This window comes from Pipra filicauda, unplaced genomic scaffold (genome assembly GCF_003945595.2).
Source record: "Pipra filicauda isolate LSUMZ 115617 unplaced genomic scaffold, ASM394559v2 scaffold273_size1055052_pilon, whole genome shotgun sequence".
NCBI lineage: Eukaryota > Metazoa > Chordata > Aves > Passeriformes > Pipridae > Pipra > Pipra filicauda.
Window position 1 is genome coordinate 883,341 of NW_024104391.1, and position 19,236 is coordinate 902,576.

The 19,236-nt window shown below is 40.8% G+C and overlaps 1 protein-coding gene across 2 annotated transcripts in view; it reads right to left on the bottom strand.

The window, feature by feature from the left end:
- The window catches only part of CUNH16orf70 (chromosome unknown C16orf70 homolog), a 34,153-nt gene that overhangs the window by 2,953 nt on the left and 11,964 nt on the right, over positions 1 to 19,236 (bottom strand). For both annotated transcript variants that reach the window (XR_005563985.1, XM_039382509.1), the window contains exons 4-15: positions 17,865 to 17,908; positions 17,519 to 17,598; positions 12,839 to 12,933; positions 10,263 to 10,360; positions 8,531 to 8,643; positions 7,594 to 7,727; positions 6,910 to 6,993; positions 6,138 to 6,220; positions 5,357 to 5,400; positions 3,400 to 3,443; positions 1,998 to 2,056; positions 423 to 495 (exon numbers count right to left, since the gene is read on the bottom strand). Coding sequence is in view for 1 of the 2 variants with exons in the window: in XM_039382509.1 (XP_039238443.1) it covers positions 423 to 495; positions 1,998 to 2,056; positions 3,400 to 3,443; positions 5,357 to 5,400; positions 6,138 to 6,220; positions 6,910 to 6,993; positions 7,594 to 7,727; positions 8,531 to 8,643; positions 10,263 to 10,360; positions 12,839 to 12,933; positions 17,519 to 17,598; positions 17,865 to 17,908 (951 nt within the window). In the remaining variant the exon portion in view is untranslated. The remainder of the gene's footprint in view (positions 1 to 422; positions 496 to 1,997; positions 2,057 to 3,399; positions 3,444 to 5,356; positions 5,401 to 6,137; positions 6,221 to 6,909; positions 6,994 to 7,593; positions 7,728 to 8,530; positions 8,644 to 10,262; positions 10,361 to 12,838; positions 12,934 to 17,518; positions 17,599 to 17,864; positions 17,909 to 19,236) is intronic.

Sequence of the window (19,236 nt, forward strand, 5' to 3'; positions counted from 1 at the left end):
AGGGCGAGTTAAAAGCACTGGTACAGGGAACAGAAACCCAGAAGGGTGAAAGTGGTGAATATGGAACTGATCCGCCTGAAAAAAGAAATCCCAACGCCAGAAAGCAAGCGCTTGGCTGGTTCCCAAAAACTGTCTGGATTTCTGTGACACAGCTAAACACCAGCATGCTCCACCACTGCTCAGAGCCACGGCCATGTACCTCCTGCTGGCACGAGTTCCAGGTGACAAAGTTCCAGCTTTAACATGTAAATGTACAACCTCAGAGAAGAGTTTGGAAAGTCACCTCTTTCTGCCAGTGGGCACTAAAATATGGCCACTCCCAAGCACTGGCTTTTATCGCAACGGGGAGTAAGAGGCCACCCATAATAACAGCAAACTCTTCACTCTCCCCTGCTCAGACAAAAATAAAGGTTTTTCCTAACCTCAAAGATCATTCGTTGCAGTCCAAAGCAAAACGTTGACCCAAATGGATTAGTGTTGTTCGGAGATGATGACCTGGACAGGAAAGAGGGGGAAAGAAGAATTTAAAAATGGATGTGTGAGGATCAGAAACCCCTCAGGGAAGAAGAACTACTCAGTCATGTAAGGTAAATTACAGCATCTTTATCATGGCTTTCATCAAAAGAAAGTAAATCTACATTATCCCACTGCTAGACTCCAAGTGAGCCAGAGGACAGCTCTGCTTGATGGCAGAGTCATTATTAATATTCAGGGAGAAAGTAATCAAAAAGCTACTAGTGACCTCTACAGGAAAACTCTCTTGCACTTCACTTGAACAGGAAGAACCCTAAAAATAAAGAGATACACAGGAATACAGAAGCACCATGTAACTTATTACACATATTTTTTGTGCAAGATCCTTCCCTTAATGTCTCAGCCCCTACCATAGGTATTTACCATATATAGTCTATTATTTATATTTACTATATACTGTCTATTAATCCATGGGTTTGAACATGTAATAAAAGATTACCCTGTAAGATGCTGAAATAGAATAAATCAAGTTTTACTAAACAGTATTTTTCAAGATCTATGGATCCCTTGCCTTTCAGCTATTTCTGACATTTTTGTATCATATATTGACAATGGCAGACTTCTGTTGACTGCAATGACTTTTAGATTACAGCCAAAAAAAACCCTAGAAAATATTTACCTTTTGTCCTTTCTTTTAAACTGGTCAGTTTTTCAAACTGCATTCTGAGCCATTTGAGATGTGCTCAGTAAAGTGCTCTCTGGTTGAACTACTCTCTACAACACAGATGGAAAAACTAGAAGGGCTCTGTGTCATCACTATTTCACCTCACCTTTACTTCACTGACATGGCTTCTGCTCTAATCTCACTGGCATAAGACAAGAGTAAAGGGGAACAAAGAGCACAGTGATTAAGGGAAAAAAAAAAAAATATCAAAATCCTGTGAAAGTCAGATGAAAATACATTGTTTGGTTTATTTGAAACTGCTGCAGCATTTTCACAGTACCCATTGCTTACACTTGTCCTGAGACAAAAATCATGGTTTCACATCATAAAATGATAACTCTGCAAACAGAAATGCCCATTTAACCCAATATCCAGCTCAATTCAGAGCGAATTTAAGGACTATTGTATTTTCAGGCAGCCTAAAATAACTGTGGAACAACCATGGTATCATATATACTAGCATATACATATATACTGTGCTGTACAATATAGTGTTGAAATGCCTAGAAAAAGTAAAAAAACCTCTGCACTATTTATTACTTATAAAGAGAGAGACTGTTTTATATGCTGCTTAGCTCTTCTCTGGATTTAGCAGTTCAAAGGAATTTTGGAAATGCTGTCATGCAGCATGGCAGTTTATTTCCTCTGAGAGCAGCTATCTGGTCTGGTTAGTGGCCAAAAACACCTGAATCTTTAACCAGCAAAGCAGTGCAAAAGTAACTAATGCAATAAACACTATTCCTCATCCTCTGTTATCAGCTCAATCCCTGCTAAGCAAAATAAAGAGCGAGATTTTTACCTGTGAAGTACCACTGGCTTCTCTACAGGGTGCCCCAGTAGATCCTGAATACTGTCCCACTGTAAATACATCAAGAACTTTGTGTTAAAATGAGGCACAGCAAAACTCTTCTTTTTATCTAGGAAGAGTGTTAAGTACATTTGTTTGTGACATGCTCATTTCCCAAATATCCTCAAGGGTTGTATTTACAGAAGTATTTTGTGACTGAAGCCATATTCAATAATGGAACTATCCATTACTAAGGCTAGGAATTTCTCTCAGGGTATTTCTCATTATTGTCTAAAAATAGCCTGGAATTAGAATTATTATTATAAAAAATTCTATGGGTCTTATAGGCAAAATGTAGCTGGAAAGTCTCGTAGCATTTCAGGAGCACCTCAGAGAACAGAGCAGCTGTGGGGAACTTCCACAAAATATCCTCTTACACACCTTTATAGAAGGGAAAAATACCACTGCTACTACCTCTCCCAAAAGTCTTCCCTTGATTTAAGCAACAAGACTGAGGAAGAAAGCTGCACTACTTAGTAACTGGGAATGCCCAACAGTTTTCCTCATTCTAACCAGAGTCTAAGAAGCTGCAGTTTCACACACAGGACTGAAATAAGTCAAAGCACTTTGAAGGGTCTAAGTGACCAAACCAAAAAGCACAGAATGGCAGCTTCCTGGTTGCTGGCTTCAATTTTTCTTCCCAGTATGGGACCCAAAATTCACCAAGAAAAGCCTTCATTTGGCACCCCAGGAGCCAAGAGAGCAACACTGACCTTGGCTGAACGTTAACTGCAGAGACATTGCTGGGGACAGTTTTTGAGAAGCTTTTCAACTTAATGTAGCTCTCAAATATGCAGCAGCAAGGGCCCAGCTGGGAGTTTCCTTTAGGTGGAAAGGCTAAACAGTGTCCAAGGAGTCTGCTGTCAGCAGGAGGTGTCACACTGACAGTGACATCTTTGTCACAGCTGCCTGAGGAACATCCCATTGCTGGCACCCTTCAGAAGGAAGTGGAAGGGCACTGGACTGTCTTGTTAAACCCTACATGTCCTCAAGAGCTCTCTTTAGTAGAACAGCTCTGAAAATTTTGTTTAGAGACATGTCTTCCAGCTAACATTCAGCCACCACTGCTGTCATTTCCTGGATCACTTACTCTGCTGTTCTCTTTCCACCTGCAGCTGTTAAAATGCCATAATGCAGTAATTTGCTTTACCTGAAGAGTGCAATGTCTTCAATCCCTAACACACCAAAGTATTTAAATCACAAAACATTCTCTAACTTCTGGCCTTCAACTATTCCATTTTAAAACAACATGATACCACTGCTATAATTTCTTAAGAGTGTATTGTAAATTTGGCATAGATCATTTACATGGTTTAAGAAAATAAGGAAAACACTCAGTTCTGCACAGGCTTACCTTGCTGTATGTTGTGCATGTTTCTGTCTGTGAGTCAGCACTGTCTGTTGAAGAGAAACAAAAAAGCTTTTATAGCTTGTGCTTGAAAAGTCCCCTATATATTCCTTTATTTTGAGATGTTAGCTCAGGTAGGAGGAGACATAAATCTGTTCATATACAAATTTACTAGCCTTTACCAGCAAACAGAATTGTCAGTAACACTGATTAAATGCCAGTTAAGGTGGTTAAACAAACTTGCCTATTTCCAGCAAGTTCCCAGTTCTAAGATTACAGATGTGTAAGCTGTAACTCCCAGGGAAGAACAGCACTGTAAAACAAACTCCATCTCTCTGCACCAAGTTAGCAGGCCTAGAACAGCCACTTGTGGAGATAACATGACATGTCACTCATTAGGTCCAAAACACTCCACTGCACTTGGAAAGGATGCCAGCTAAGACTGGCATTTTGAGACCCAGGAGCTGGCAGGCCTGAAATCAGCTAAAACACCCTCTTTCCAAACAAGGATGGCAGACAGCTTGGGAATTGCAGTCTGCTAGTAAAGAAAGCTGCAGGTAAGGACAGCACTGCATTTACACTTAGAGCCTTAAAAAGAAACTGTTTGTGGTGGTTTCAAGCACTTTCATACATATATTTGAGTACTCTAAATATTGAAAGCACATTCCCATGCACTAAACAAGTTGAACACAGCTCTTGATCAAGTTAAAGACCATTTGCTCCTCTTATTTTCCACCTGTTAAATAAACATGCTCTCTGTGTGAGAGTTCAGTGTCTGTGCAACTTGAACTCTGGCTCTCAATTTATCGTCTGGTGTTGAACTACAAAAGGGAGTTAATAAAACTGCATCAGGCACTGCCACTAGAGGGAAGAAGTTTGGCTTCTCAAAAAGGTTATAACATCTGTTTACAACTTGTTACATGTCCTGAACATGAGCTAGAGACCAGAAAGGCAAGTTAAAAATGCCAAACAAACAAAAAACCAGATACATTCAGAAGAAATTCATGATGCTACTTGAGGTGAATGAAATTATTCAGAAATGAATGCTTTGAAGTACTGTACAATAACCTAAGGCAAAATAATTTAAGAAGTGAGAATTTTCATGCTTATTCTCTTGGCTGAAGTACAAATCAACTTTCATACAAAGCCTGTATACACAGCCATTGTTTGTTCAGGTTTTTAATCCTCCATATGCTCAAACTGCTGTGACAGCCACAGGAGAACTAAACTTCACACAGGAAAGTGCTTTCAGTGAAAAGCAATCAGAACAAAGAAAGCATCCCTGGCCAAAAACCTAGCCACCATGTGGTATTCCCAGGATAATCAACATACACACCTTCCCAGGACACATTTATTCCTACATTGAAGGAGTCAACCTCAATCACTATAATCTTCAAACAGGGTTCCCCTGCTTTGTTGAGATGAGTTACATGCACAGAGCTGGGGACATCTCAGTACCTTGCCTTATATATGTATTTTTTCAAGCAGAGATTTTCAGGTGACCAACAACAGCTATATTTTGTTTACAGCACACAGAGCCAACGTACTCTGGATGTTTATTCTCATTCCCAGCTAAACCAGTTTATATTAAATATCACAAATAAGCCTTTCAAGAGCAAGCCAGCACTAGATCGGTGCACTGGACAGATGAGCTCAGACTAACACTGCCTTACAGATTTTGAGCCTCCAGGTACAAGGCAGTGGATTTTAGCTGATGTTTAGTGATGTTGCAGCAAATATTTGTGTGCTCCAAATAAGTAAACAAGGTAGTGTAAGTAAAATCAGAGAACTGCTAACTTGCCCTGAAGTATCTTTTCCACTTAAATAGAAACCTAGTCCCAGAATTTCTCCCCTGCCTCAATGACCACAGCATCCTCTGGCAAGGAAGGACACATTGGAAATGAGAAGTGATCCTCCCTCCCCTGGGAGCATTTTGAGGCAGGACAGCAGGGGAAACACTCACCTCGCTTAATGACAAGGGGAATCTTGAATTCACAGCGATGGTAACTAGAAAGTGCAAATGGTAAAGCTGTTAGAAAACAGAGGAGCCAATAGAAACTGCACAGCCACAGACTCCTGGCTCTTAATAACCCACTTTGTGAAGAGTCACATGAATAACAAAATGGAAGTGAGAATCTATGATAGCAGATTAAGCTCTCACTTAGATCTTCTACATCAAAAAATGCAGCAGCCTAGAAATGTCCTAGCACAATTTTCTAGAGGACACAAAAAGTCCTTCAGCACAAATTACTCTGCTGTTACACAGAGTGGATGGAGAAATATTTAGCTTAGAAGCAGCACTATAGATTTCTCTGTCACTAACTGCTTTAATCAGACATCAAATCGCTTATTCTTTGACTCACATTCCTCCTCTAAAGAGTTCACATTTAAAAAGTATTGAAAACATCTTCAGAAGCATGAGAGAATTTTTTTTAATCACTAACTGACCAGTAAATGGATACTCCTGCTAATATGAAGTTTGCCTCTTGCAAGAGTTAGCACATTATAGTTGGACCAAGAGCTACCTGACCTCGTTCACTGCTTTAAGACATACTTGACAAAGGCATTGAAAAGTAAGAAGAAAATATTAATAAAAATGTTACTAATGATGTCTGAAACCTCCACGGGTTACCAGATACACCAAAGACACTTAGGAAAAACACTGGAATTCTAAAAAGGGAACATAAGATTTCCCTTTCAGATGTTTTAACATACTCTTTAAGAGACCAGTTCTGCACACTCACATGTTAAAGTTGTAATGACCAGGATAATTTGTATGCAGGACAAATTTCTTCACCTTGTGAGTGTTTGCATCAAAGAGAATATCCTGTTGAAGACAAAAGAAGGCAGGTGAAGCAATTTGGATAAAGGAAGATGGTTTTCCCCAAACTAACCTGAGATTAGTTATAACAGTACCAGTATAGAGTAATATATATCTATATACTGGAACTGAACTATGAAAAGTAGCATTTGAAAATAAAACTATTTGTAAATTCAAATAAACACACATCTCCTCCAGCACTCAATCACAACTGCAGCTTCACTTGCTAATGCTGGTAAGTTTTCTAAGGAGGTCTTGTTTTTCTGCATATTATTTACAGGAACACAGACTAAAGCAAAACAGCTGTAAGGAGGGACATGAAGATTGAACCACATCCCACAGCTCAGTAAACTTTCACACATGATGTTATGGCAAACCTGCCTCAGCACTGTGGGATAAGGCCATGGATCTCAAAGAAGAACTAGTATACTTATGCATCAGGCACTGTAGAAAAAGGAGAAAACCTAAGAGGATGCAAAAGTGCACAGAGCCCTCCATCCACTGGTGGAGATAAAACAGGACTGATGAAATTTGTGTTAGAGAAAAGTCAGTGTAGCTTTTCATAAAGACATTCCTAAGGCAGCAATCAAGAGTTTTGCAGGCTCTCATTTCCCACAGCCTTTAGCCTCTTGAGAGGACTGCTGTGTAATAAATCAAAACTTCATATGGATTGTTTAGGGAAACTCCCCACTCACCACTCCAAGGGTGAAATAATTGAAGAAGTAGTCATTGCACTTCGATGGGACCTGCTTATGGGGCGAGGGCGAATGGATCTTCATCTGCAAAAACACATTTTTCAGATATATTCAATAACACTCAGAGATGAATGTCATTAACAACATCACTACATTTAAACAAACTGCCATAGTGCCATTTGAAGCCCTTGTTCAAATATGTAAGATACTGTGCCTGCAGGTGACCATCACCTGCTTGCAGCAGCACAATGACACATCAGCTTACTCAGTTATCTGAATTAAAAGGTTTGCTTACATGCTGCTGTGTAAAAACATTAGCAAAGGATCAAAGTATATGCTGAGGTTACTGTACATAAACTATAAGTGAAGAAATAGGCAGCACACACTTGCTAAGGCACGTTTGGATTCAAGTGTTCCCATTTGTATCAATTCTTAAACCAGTCAAAATGATGCAATTAGATGTTTTTCAAAAAAAAATTTAAACAGATTGGCACCAATTCAGCCTAAGAAAAAGCTTTTTAAAACCTATTATATATTGGTTCATCCTGGTCTATTGTGTCAAGTGAAGCACTTGTAATTTGTGCTACATGGCAGTTTATCTTCACTGACCTTGCAAAACACAAGCCCTGTGATGAGACTGAGACACCACTGAACAAAGTGCTGTGCCTGAACCAATTCCCTCACCTTGTCCTCGGACTTGTAGAAGACTTTGTGTGGAGAGCCCAAGGTGCTGAGCACGTCCTGGCACGAGTCGCCGAAGTACACGCAGCGCTCGAATACCCGCATCTTGGCGTCGGCTAGAACACCTGGGCCACAGCCTGGGGATGGAAACAGCTCACAGTGCATCCCTCCTCATCACAGAACACATCAGGAAAGCAACACCACAAGGGTGGCATTCCTCTGGTTATCACAAACCAAACAGCTGCACTCCTCAGACAACAGTGCCAAACTAATGTAACCGTGCACTCCACAACAGCTTGGACATTCCTGTCACACCGACACTGACTGCTGCATGGTTCCCCATTTTAACCTCCAATTTCAGTCATACTATCTTCACTTACTTGCCTTTCACATGAACAGGACTTGGTTTTCTAGCCGGTTTCAATTTGATCAGACTAGCACTAAATGATTTCTATCTCTAAAATATTCTACTTTAGCAGTCTAGAGATGTATCTCCAGCTAGAAAAGTCAATCCCATAAAGTGAAATTCTGTATCCATATTAACTGTATCACAAAACATTCTTTATTCAAGATTCCCATAACTTAGTAAATCAATAGCAAGTATGTTCCTGCACAACATTAAAACCAGGGATCTGTTTTATTCTACACACACACCTAGAGACAAATTCAATTTCTGCAAACAGACTCTAAGGAGTTGGAACATCTGAGCACAGGACTACAGTTCTGTGATTTCTCCAGGGCCAGGAAAATGTGGCAGCAGGCAGATTCAACTTCACAAGGTTTTTACTGGTTTTGTTTCCAGTAGTTCAAAATAAGGTAGATAGAACGCTTTGAAATCACCTACAGAATCATGACAGATAAGCTATGCTTAATTTATCCAGGTTTACCCCTCCTTTCCTGAGGAAAGCAGCCAGCTCAATGTCCTGGGTGCCTCCCATACCTGCAGTGAGGAGGCGAAGCCGTAAACCTGAGGGTCCAGTTCCATCCCGCAGAACATCCACGTTCTCGGCGTACACATTGCCAAGGAAACAGCTGAGAGGCATCAGGGGAGCCCTGGAACCAACCACACACAATGGGCACAACACTCACTTCAGCTGCAAATTATCCATTAACAAGCTGGTGCCAGTTCACTGGAACAGAGCACATTAATTCTGATAAAGCTGCATTTAACTGAGACTAAAGGTGAAAAGTTATATTAAACAGAAGGATCAGAAAGTCTGGGGGAAAAAGAAGAGGAACGAGACAGCACTCCAATGCAGGATCTTTACTATTAATGAAACAAACAGCAAGTTTCAAAGCCTTCTCCATGATGCTCTCACTGCTCTGGGGAAGGTATTTCATAACCCAGAACATGAAATCAGCTTGTACAGCTACACCAAATGCAATTGTGCTGCTTACTGGGAAAGTTCTCAATTTACTTCAACAACAATATTATTTTAGAAAACAGTAACAGCCCCAAGAAGATATTTTCAATGGAAAGGCTGTTTTTCTGTGTATTAGTTTGCACACGCTCCTTAAAATTCACTGTTCTTATGTGAATTCCTCCTCCAGGTGAACGACTTGAGCTACAAGTCTGGCTTTGAGCTCCCTCACACACACACAGCAGAGCCCCATGTGACAATCAGTGCTTTCACTAAAGCCCAACACGTCACAGACGGGTACAGACAACAGCATTTTTCTGAAGTGCACTTATTTCTAATTAGGAGACAATATGCATAAACAAGGTTCCCCTCCTGAGCAGTAATCCCAGGATGTGTTTCTCTCCTGGCATTAAAACAATTGTCTCTGCAAAAATTACCACCTTATCAGTTTGGATATTTATAAGCTGAAAGGAAGAATTTACAGAAGTGCCTTCAATTTTTCCTTGAGTAAGGAAACAATGTTTTTAGAAAGAGCAAAACATCAGGCGTTGTACAATAAGTCACTGCTTAAAAAAAATAGACAGAATACAATACCACAGAAAACATTAACCACAGTAAAATAAACTACTCTCAGTATTAAGGCATGAAGATTAGTTTTCTCAGAATCCTAGAATGGTTTGGGTTGGAAGGGACCCCACAGTTCCAACCCTCTGCCACGGGCAGGGACATTTTCCACTAGGCCATGTTGCTCAAATCTCCACCCAGCCTGGCCTTGAAGACAGTAAGCTCAGACAGGTATCTGCAAATGCACTGAATATATGCACATGGCATATTTTATTATTTTTGTATAGCAAGAGAGTTTAAGACCCTTGTAGGACCCTGACATGACACACATAGTACCAATACACTACAGCTGACTGACTGCCTGCACCAAGTTTGATTTGCTTAGGGAGAGGTCATTAACAAAACAAAAATCTAGACTAAAAACAGCCTAACCACATGTCTTACTTGATTCATTATGTTTTCTACTTTATTTAATTAATTCATTTTCAGGCCAACTGAACTGGCCTACTACAGCTGAACCGAGCTGATTTTATAGCAACATAAATCAAATCAACATTTGATTCTAAGGTCTGAGGACAACACCTACGGAAACGTGAAAGAGGCATCTTTCACGTTTCAAGAGGTATCTAAAGGCATCCTGCACATTACCAAATTCATAAAAGACCCCAACTGAGCTAAACATGATTATATTTAGCAATTGCAAACCACTAAATGAGTGATCAAAGGAGCAGGAGCAGCTGCACATACTTGGTGTCCTGCAGACTGTTCCCGCTGTAGATGTACATGCGCTTCACAGTCGCCCCATGTGGAATTTGCAGAGAGGCCAGACCATGGGCAAAGTTAGGCTGTGGAAACACAAAATCACTCTTGTTACACAACACTTCAGCTCAAAGTGAGAAATTACGTGACAAATACGGTGTATGCTTCCAGCTCAAGTAAGTCTCTGGCCAAAGACAAGGGAGGGAAAACAACAAAAAACCCCAACCATCTAGATGGTGTTTCTTTACATTACACCAGCCCTGGATTCCCAAGCTGGGGAAATGCTCACTAGGTTTATCCATCAGGCATTAGTCTGACAATCAGCTGTGGTGTGTACTGAGAATTTCAGTTGTTCTTGTTTGGTCACTGGCAACCAGCACAATCAAGGTGTTTGTACTGATGTGCTGCATCTGAGGTATAAGAAGTCATCTGTCTGAATGGAAAACTTCTTTTTTTTTTTCTCTCCCTCTGCATTAATTTCAGCCTTTTAACATTTTCACTGGTTTGCAAAATGCCTCTATCTGATGAACAGAAACTCGTTCATTAAATAGATTTTCCGCTCTCCTTATCACTGCATTCTCACACATATTGTTTTGACAGGGATTTTGAGTGCTCTCAGCAAATAAAAAGCATGCTAAGGAAGTCAGGTTGACTCTTACCACACTAGAAGAATGAATTTCTTTCAGCTCTGAAGATGACAGGACCTTCTTCAAGACTGACAATATACTTACTTTGCTGTCACCAGACAGAAAAAACCCTAACTCTGCCACAAAACCAAGATGCATAATATGCAAACTATTACCTGGTCTACTTTAGCAGGACATCACATAAGGGTAAACACAAAAAATTCTTCTTAGGAAAAAAGACTAACCTAGAGCAATGCCTTCCACTGCTGTAGGTATTTAGAAGGGAACCCTCCACTACTCAGCTGATCTAGAGATGCCCTGATTTCAGTTCTCTTCCTGAATTTGCCTAGAACGTGAACAATGTTAGCTTTCTAAAGTAGTCAGACTTTAGATTACTTTTCAACATACTTGTGTCTTAGCAACAGAGCCACAGAAGTGCCTGGTCCTCATTTCTTAATAGAAACAGTGTGAGTAGGTTTTCATGTTCTCACAACTTGTTACCACCTATACAAAAAACTGCAAAGTCTTCTTCAGAGTTTGTTCACTTCCATAAGCAGAGCTTACACTGCTTTGTAAGCAGTTCAGCATTCATATACCATCATCCCTGAACTTGATAGATTTTGATATACCCAAATTTGAATTCATTCTGTAGTCTTTCCTAATGTTCCTACCTAAAAAGCTCCACAAACAATCATCTTCCCTGTGGACTGTTTCATACTACTATTTTCTAAACAATCCTACTTCTACCTATTTATATTCCTGGGAAGACTTTGGCCTTTCACTCTATGTGAACATTTTATAACCTCACTAGACCAACTGGATGAAAGACTTGGAGAATGCAAAATTATTTTCTCACTGTTCTAGCAGTTTTATTTTAACATCTTTTAGGTAGTCCTGCAAGGAGCAGAGAGTTGAACTCAATGATCCCTACAGGTCCCCTCCAACTCGAGATATTTTATTGTCTTTTCAAACCTCTGGTGTAACAATTGACTTTTTCAGTAGCTTGGCCATTTCATTCATCAGCACCCTGGGAACTCTTGCAAGAAAAGCAACTACTCTTTGTTGGGATATGCTTTTTTGTTTGGCTTAGTTGGTTTCTATTTACTGGCCAATATTTATGAAACCCAACTGACCTTCACTACTGCTAAATAATAACGTCCCCTGGTTACCCCCTGTTTTCTCACATGCCAACCACAACCACTAAAGTACTAGGCTGTGACATAAAACATGTGTCCTCATGCTGGTTATTTCTCCCCCTTTGTTTTGGCTCTTTAGATGCTCCTCTATTTTTAACTGATAGGCCTCGATTATACAACTCATTCTCACACAAAACAAGTTATACGTACATATACCACAGAGGACCTGATCTTGTTTCTACTTTAGACAGTGATTGCTAAAAATTTCAGAGAACACAGTAGTATGTTCAATTATTCAGTAACTCATCCAAACATTTGGTGAATATGCAAACAGGCATTACAAATAAAGCTCATTCATTTGGCTTGCTAAAAGCACTCGCACTGAAGGGCACTTAAGATGAAAATGCATTTTATGAACCCTATCCTACTTTAGTTGCATAATCACTTTGATGAGATTCAAAAATATCTGATAAAAGAACAGCCTCCCAGTAGATTGCTTAATATTTATGTATTTGCATAGACAGCACTCATATTTTTAGAAGACTCCTTTCAACAACAGAATTGCTGGTCCCAGTTCATGATGCAAGCAAAACCTCTGAGCAAATGCCTTCTGCTAACAGGAAGGAGGTTTTTAACTTTGAAATGGTTACATAGCATGAATAAGAGCAAACTGAGGAGTCAAATTCCTTTCAAATTACTGGTTTCTTTTGCTTGCAAAAGGCAGTGAGACACAATGGAGGTGATACTTTGCAAGTACCACAGAGGCAAAAAGACCATCCACTGACTAAGAATGATTGCTGACCTCGTACTTCGGAGTTTCAGTCCAGGAGTCTAACTGAAAAGAAAACGACAGTCCTCTGAAATTGAGGTGAAAGAGCTGCTCAGCTGAGTTATACACTAAAAGAGAAAAGAAAGGAAAAGCAGAGTTACCAAAATAATCTAAGAATTCTCCAGTTCACATGTAACAGCTCCTTCATCACCTCAATGAATTTGCAACATCTCAAAATGCAGGAGGGACACAATTACACGGGACAATCATAGTTTTGCATTTAATTTGTTGCAGTATAAACACAGCAATAAGAGAAACCATGGATTCATTACAGTTGCCTCCACAAGCCTGCAGGCACTAACCTATCCCTAACGATACAATTACACAGTAGGACACAATCAATTATACCTTAATATCTCTAAAGTAAACAGCCATCATTAGCACAAAACAATTCTGTCCATTGTTATGTAAAGCACTGTACAACATTAACCAGGAAGTCTTTCAGGCAGATGTGCACAGAACACTGACAAATTCCCTGTTTCACCCCACCGGGCAGCTCACCCTGTGACCTGCACTAGCACCCCTCCTGCGGAGAGGAGCTCCCGTGCCCGGATCAGCTCAGTGCCCTCCCGGCACAAGGAGGAAGTGCTTCAGACACACAGCCCAGGGCCGTTTACCAGCATAATTACAAATAACATGCCCAGAACCAGCAGCTGCCCGGTCAGCTCCCCCAGAGAGCACCAATAAAGCAGAGCATGCCCAGGCTCCCAGCAGTCAGCACATCACGAGATGTCCTCATTCACTGCAATCGGTTGCACAACATCAGCTATAAACAACAATAAATGTCATCACAGGACTTGGACTCCAACAAGACATACTGTTTTCTGAGACTGTGGAAAGATTAAAAAATAATCCCAGAAGACTGGGAGCTTGGGAACTGTTTTGGGATTGGTGCTATGAACTTCAACCTGTGCCCGGTAGCCGCCAGGGGAACAGAGTGTTTTTGTAACACACAGGAGCTGACAGCTTGAAAACAGTAGAGGCTAAAAACAATAAAGGAACCCTATAACAAGAGAAGTTGCTTTCTTCCACCTTACCAAAGGAAATTGGTTCAATAGTCCCTTTTTTCCCTTACAATTTTATATTTAAGATGACATAGCATAGAGACAAAATGCATATAAATAAATATTTTATTCCCTCCCAAAGCATCTTTCAAATGTTCAACTTGAGAGACATATTACAAGGTATCTGGACAATGCCAGGCCACCCAGGATAGAAAAATAATAGTTGAGCAATAACCATTAAGCTTTCAAAAGTCATCATTTGCCTTTCTAGCAGAATGTGCTGGTTAAGAGTCTTTTCCATGCTTGTCAGTCGAAGGAAAACGTGTGGGGAGAGGGAAATGTTTTGATCGGCAGGAAAATTACACAAATCTCTCTCATGTGATAAATTATGATACATCTTTTCCAAAGCCCACAGCCAGCTGGAGAACTGTTTTTCCCCTAGTCATGCCAAGTGTGATATCTGATTATACAAATCGCATCAGTTCCCATCCCCATGTTTGTTGGGCTTAAAGGGCAAGGAATGCTTTTATTCTTGGGAAGTTCTCTCATGTCTCCCTCAAAACCACAGGTCACAACCACATGACTGAACAAGGTAAAGATTTTTTTTAACTATTTCTCTTTTTTTCTTATTTATTTATTAATCACACAGGTACCTGCAGAATAACTCCATCCAAAATTGCTGACAGAATCAGACAACTGCTTCTCTGCTGCTGCACTCTGGGTGGGGAAGGGGGGAGTTTGCCTTCCAGGAAGGCAGCAGAGTGGGACCAGCTGGGAAATGTTTCTGCAGAGCAGGAGGGGACAAAGCCACCAACGCCAGGAAGGCTGCAGAACAGACACAGTTCTAGTGAAAGCAGAGGCAGATCCAGAAGTCAAGTCTTACTGGTATCAAGCACAAGACTGCTGGCACCTCAGGGGAGTCCAAGAGTGACAGGGCCAGAAGACAGAAACCCTCTCCCCATCCTTGCAAGGCCTCTGGGGTAGGAGGGAAGGATGGGTTTTTTATTCTCCCTGATCCACCCTGAATGGCACCCTGGCAAACAGCCACGCCCATCAGGATTCAGGACAGGATGTGATTTCAACAGAACCACTGGCAAAGGCAAGCGCTTCCCAGCAGGAGGGCAGGTCAGAGAATCATGGAAACGTGGGATAAAAATCTTGGCTTTCATGAAGGTGCTGACCAACAAAGTGGTCATATTTCAATAAGCCCCATGACAAAGGTAGTGCAATGTTTCAAACTAACATCAGCCAAAAAGTAATGAAGCTGGTTACAGTTTTTTCTGACTCTTCTCTTTTAAAACCACTGATCTGGCAAAACCAAACCTGCTCATTGAAGGCTGGTTTCAACACAAAACTGTTGCTAACATTTTGAAATACATTTTGAAACTAGCACTGTATCCTGTTGCAGGAAAGTTCTGCTGCAACCACCTTGGTTTTAAGTGAAAGACAACATTTTGAGTGAAATTCTAGTGGAGGTGAACATAAACAACAAAATACTTTCAAAGTGCTTCCATTGGAGTTTTGGAGGAGTATTAGTACAGAGAAGAAAAGGGATGGTTATGACCCTTTCATTCACCAAAACTAGCACATTAAGAGGAAGGTTTCTCCTCCCACCCCAGCCCCAATTTTTGTGGGACATGAACACACCATCACCATCCACCCCACAGTCTGAAAACTATTCCTTTTTTTTTTTTTTGCCTTTTCTGTTTTGGAAAACACAAATAAAGTTATCAAAGACTTGTGTTGTATAATATAGTTCAAGCTGTTTATGACAGGCAGCCTGACACAGAGCATTTACTTCTGCTAAGTAGGCTGTTAATGGAAGAAGTATCTTTCCAAGGAGGAAGCTGAATAAGCAAATGCACCAGTGAAATGGTAACAGAGGCCAACATTTTAATAAACAAATTTTCATATCTAATGTCCTTAGATGAAAAGATGTTATGAAAAACTATCATCAGATGAAGCAAGCATGCGAGTTTTCATAATTAAACATGACAGGTGCACAAGTTCTGCAAATTCAGCACAAAGACATGTGGTGCCAGACTATGTTTTTAAGTGCTTGCATATGATTTTAGGCAGTAATAAGACAACAAGCTACTACTACCATAAGCAATGCTTATAGCTGGGTCTGTATTTTTATAGATCACAGTATCACAATTTTGGAAGTGCTTCACCTCTAAATATTTGCAAATAAACCATGATCAAATAACAAGTAAAAATTATAAGCTGTGCAGGATATGGAACCACTTTTACCCTTCCTAAATTCTACAGTCTCTTGTACATACTATTCCCATAACAGATCTAACCATAGATCTCAATTTCTGCCCAAGAGGAAATGTTAAGGTCACAACCAAAGTTCAAAAGGCTAATTCTGATCCTTGGAGTATTATGGCTAGAAATCCTCCATTTATCTCAATCTGATATTCCTCCACTACTGCAGGCTTTTCTGCAATGATGCTGCTTTAGCCACATGACCCTCCACAGTTAATAAATCCTGTTCTGTAACATGCAAGAGACTCTGCAGAGAACAGAGACAAAGCCTGGATGTGCAAGTGCCATCCATCACAAAGAACACTCGCCTGTTTGGGATCAGCCTGACTACTGCAAATGGACTGGCTTAAGCTAAAAATAGGAATGAGGCTCTAAAAACAGTATCTTGCCTATATGGAGTTAATGTTCTCTCTTGTTGTGCCATGGGGCTCCATTTCTTGAAGGTTCCTGGGTAATTATAAATATCCTCTTCAAAGTTTCACCACCGCCTTATTCTCATCACCCAACAAACCCCTCAAATACACTCATCACCCAACAAACCCCTCAAATACACTCATCACCCAACAAACCCCTCAAATACACTCATCACCCAACAAACCCCTCAAATACACTCATCACCCAACAAACCCCTCAAATGCACTCATCACCCAACAAACCCCTCAAATACACTCATCACCCAACAAACCCCTCAAATGCACTCTCCATTTTCATATATAAACAAGGAGCTTAAAGACAGTCTTTTTCCTGCTCCAGAGCTGGTGAACAGCCAAGCAGCAGTGCAGGAGTGAGGGCGGGTTCAGCCAGGTTAAACAAACCTGTCCTGGTGCTGCTCCTGCTGCACGTAGGCTGCCTTCACACCCCCAGTGCTCCCAGTGACAGCAGGGAGGCACAGCAAGATGGAAACCAGTTCCCAGGGGCTCAGCTCCGAGCCTGCCCCAGCACAGAGCCTGAGCACACAGCCCTGGCTGAGTGTGCACAGAGATCAGCTCCCTGTCTGTATGTTCATGGCATACACAGTCCCTAAGGACACTCGAGAGCTGACCATGCATAACAATGTGTAAAAACAACAGCATCACCAACAGAGCTCACAGTTTGCTGGTACTGGCAGTTCCAAACAGATCTCTAATGATATCTGAATACACCATTCTGTGTCAGTGACTCTCTGCCTCACCATTTCACTGTAAAACAAGTCACAACTGAACTTACAGTACATCTGCCATGATCTTCCAGCTGTGAGAATACAGCCATTCTGGAACACAGCTTCAGATCATCTGACAACAGAGCTGCCTACACATTGCTCTAGGCAGACAGACAGGAAAGGTTTCCTAGAAAGAAGTCTGTCAGTCTAGGTGTGCTTCTCAGGAATATTTTGGCTTACCTCCTGGATGTGTTGCTCCAAATGACTGATCAATTTGTTCTATGGTTGGAGCAATTGCCTGAGAGTTAAAATGGACACCACTGAAAAAGGAAACAGAATTAATCTGAACAGATGCTACAAACATTTATTCATGGCAATACTACCTTTAAATTGTAAGAAGTCTCCAAGACTGAAGAAAAGAGTAAACTGCTAATTTGACTAAGTGCTATGTTCAAGGAAGGATAATTATGTAAACTCCTTTATGACAGGTGTTTTGGTTTTTTAAAAAGAATAACTGAAAAAATGAATTCAGAATTTTAAAAATTGAGCCTAACCAAGAAATCATGAAAGGTCTTAAATCACTTACCAATATTTTAACTTCACCTTAGTCAAGTCATAAACTTCAATCACCTGAAACACAGGAAACAGAAACATTATCATACTTCACACATTTGCAAATCATTAGAGAGGCAAATTCTTGTCAAAAGGCAAGAGTAGCCAATGCTGCTCACTGCCCTCACAGAACTGTGCCAGGATAAATCACATTGTCAGCGATGGAACCACGAAAAGCGACTCAGCAGCTGCACATGTGACCCAAGGGCTGCACAGCCTGGGCTCAGCAGAGAACCCCCATGGCCCAGGGACCCCAGCACTGCCTGCAGGAAGCAGGGTTTGCACTGACACAGCAGCAGCCTGACTGCTACTACATCTACTCCTAACCGAATTCAAAGGAAGGCAGCAGCAAAAATCAGCTAATTAGGGAATCCTCTAACGAGTGTCAAAGAGCAGGCCATTGCTGGGGCTGCCCTGAAGGATGCCTGTGCAGGACACCAAGTCCCAGCACTGACTGCACTGCCATAACCTTCCAGCTCCTGCTGAGGGAAAACGTGTACCCAGCAAGAGCAAGCAGCAGGATCCCATTTCAGTACTACAGAAAAAGACATCTTGCAGTCTCACCAAGCACTGCAGAACACAATCAGAAGAGCAGCCCACAAAGAATCAGAGTGGGCCAACATACCTAGTTCTGATATTTATTAAATGTTTTAGACCTTACTGAATATTCCAAGGTACAGATCCTTTGTTCTGAATACAACATTGCAAACACGCCCCTGACACTGATTTCATATGATTTTTATGTGACTGTTACTGGATTTTGAGGCTACCCTGGGCTTTAAGCAGATCATTTTTGGCAAGTAACCATGGACAAATGCAAGCTTCTTCCACCCTACGTACGTGTTCCCGCGTCAGCAGGAAAAGAAAACACGTACAGCACATCATAACTGCTGGAAAGAAAAAGTAAAGCACTTTTTATTGGTTTGAATAATCCTCCAACAAATCATTAGCAGATTTAGAGAGGACTCACTTTCCAACTAAAAAATAAAGCAGTATTTCCCAGGGAGCTTGCTACCAAATGTGGCTTTAAAGCCTAAAAATATCACCAGCTAAGGAGGAAGTCTTGGTTTTGGGAGATGCCCAGCAAATAACCCTAAATAAAACAACTTGCCATGTTTAAACCACTATATCTACATATATTTAGAAAAAAAAAAAAATCAACATTTAAAGGCATTTCAGAATACAATCAACAAGTAGAGCACAAGGCAAGTAACAAATTAACATTCTCGTAAAACCAACCTCAAAGAGAAAATAAATTTTTCTTCTTCATAAAATACACTTGGAATTATGCTTGTTGGGAAAACCTGGTTATCTAGTATTTTAATTCAAATGCAGTTTGACATGTC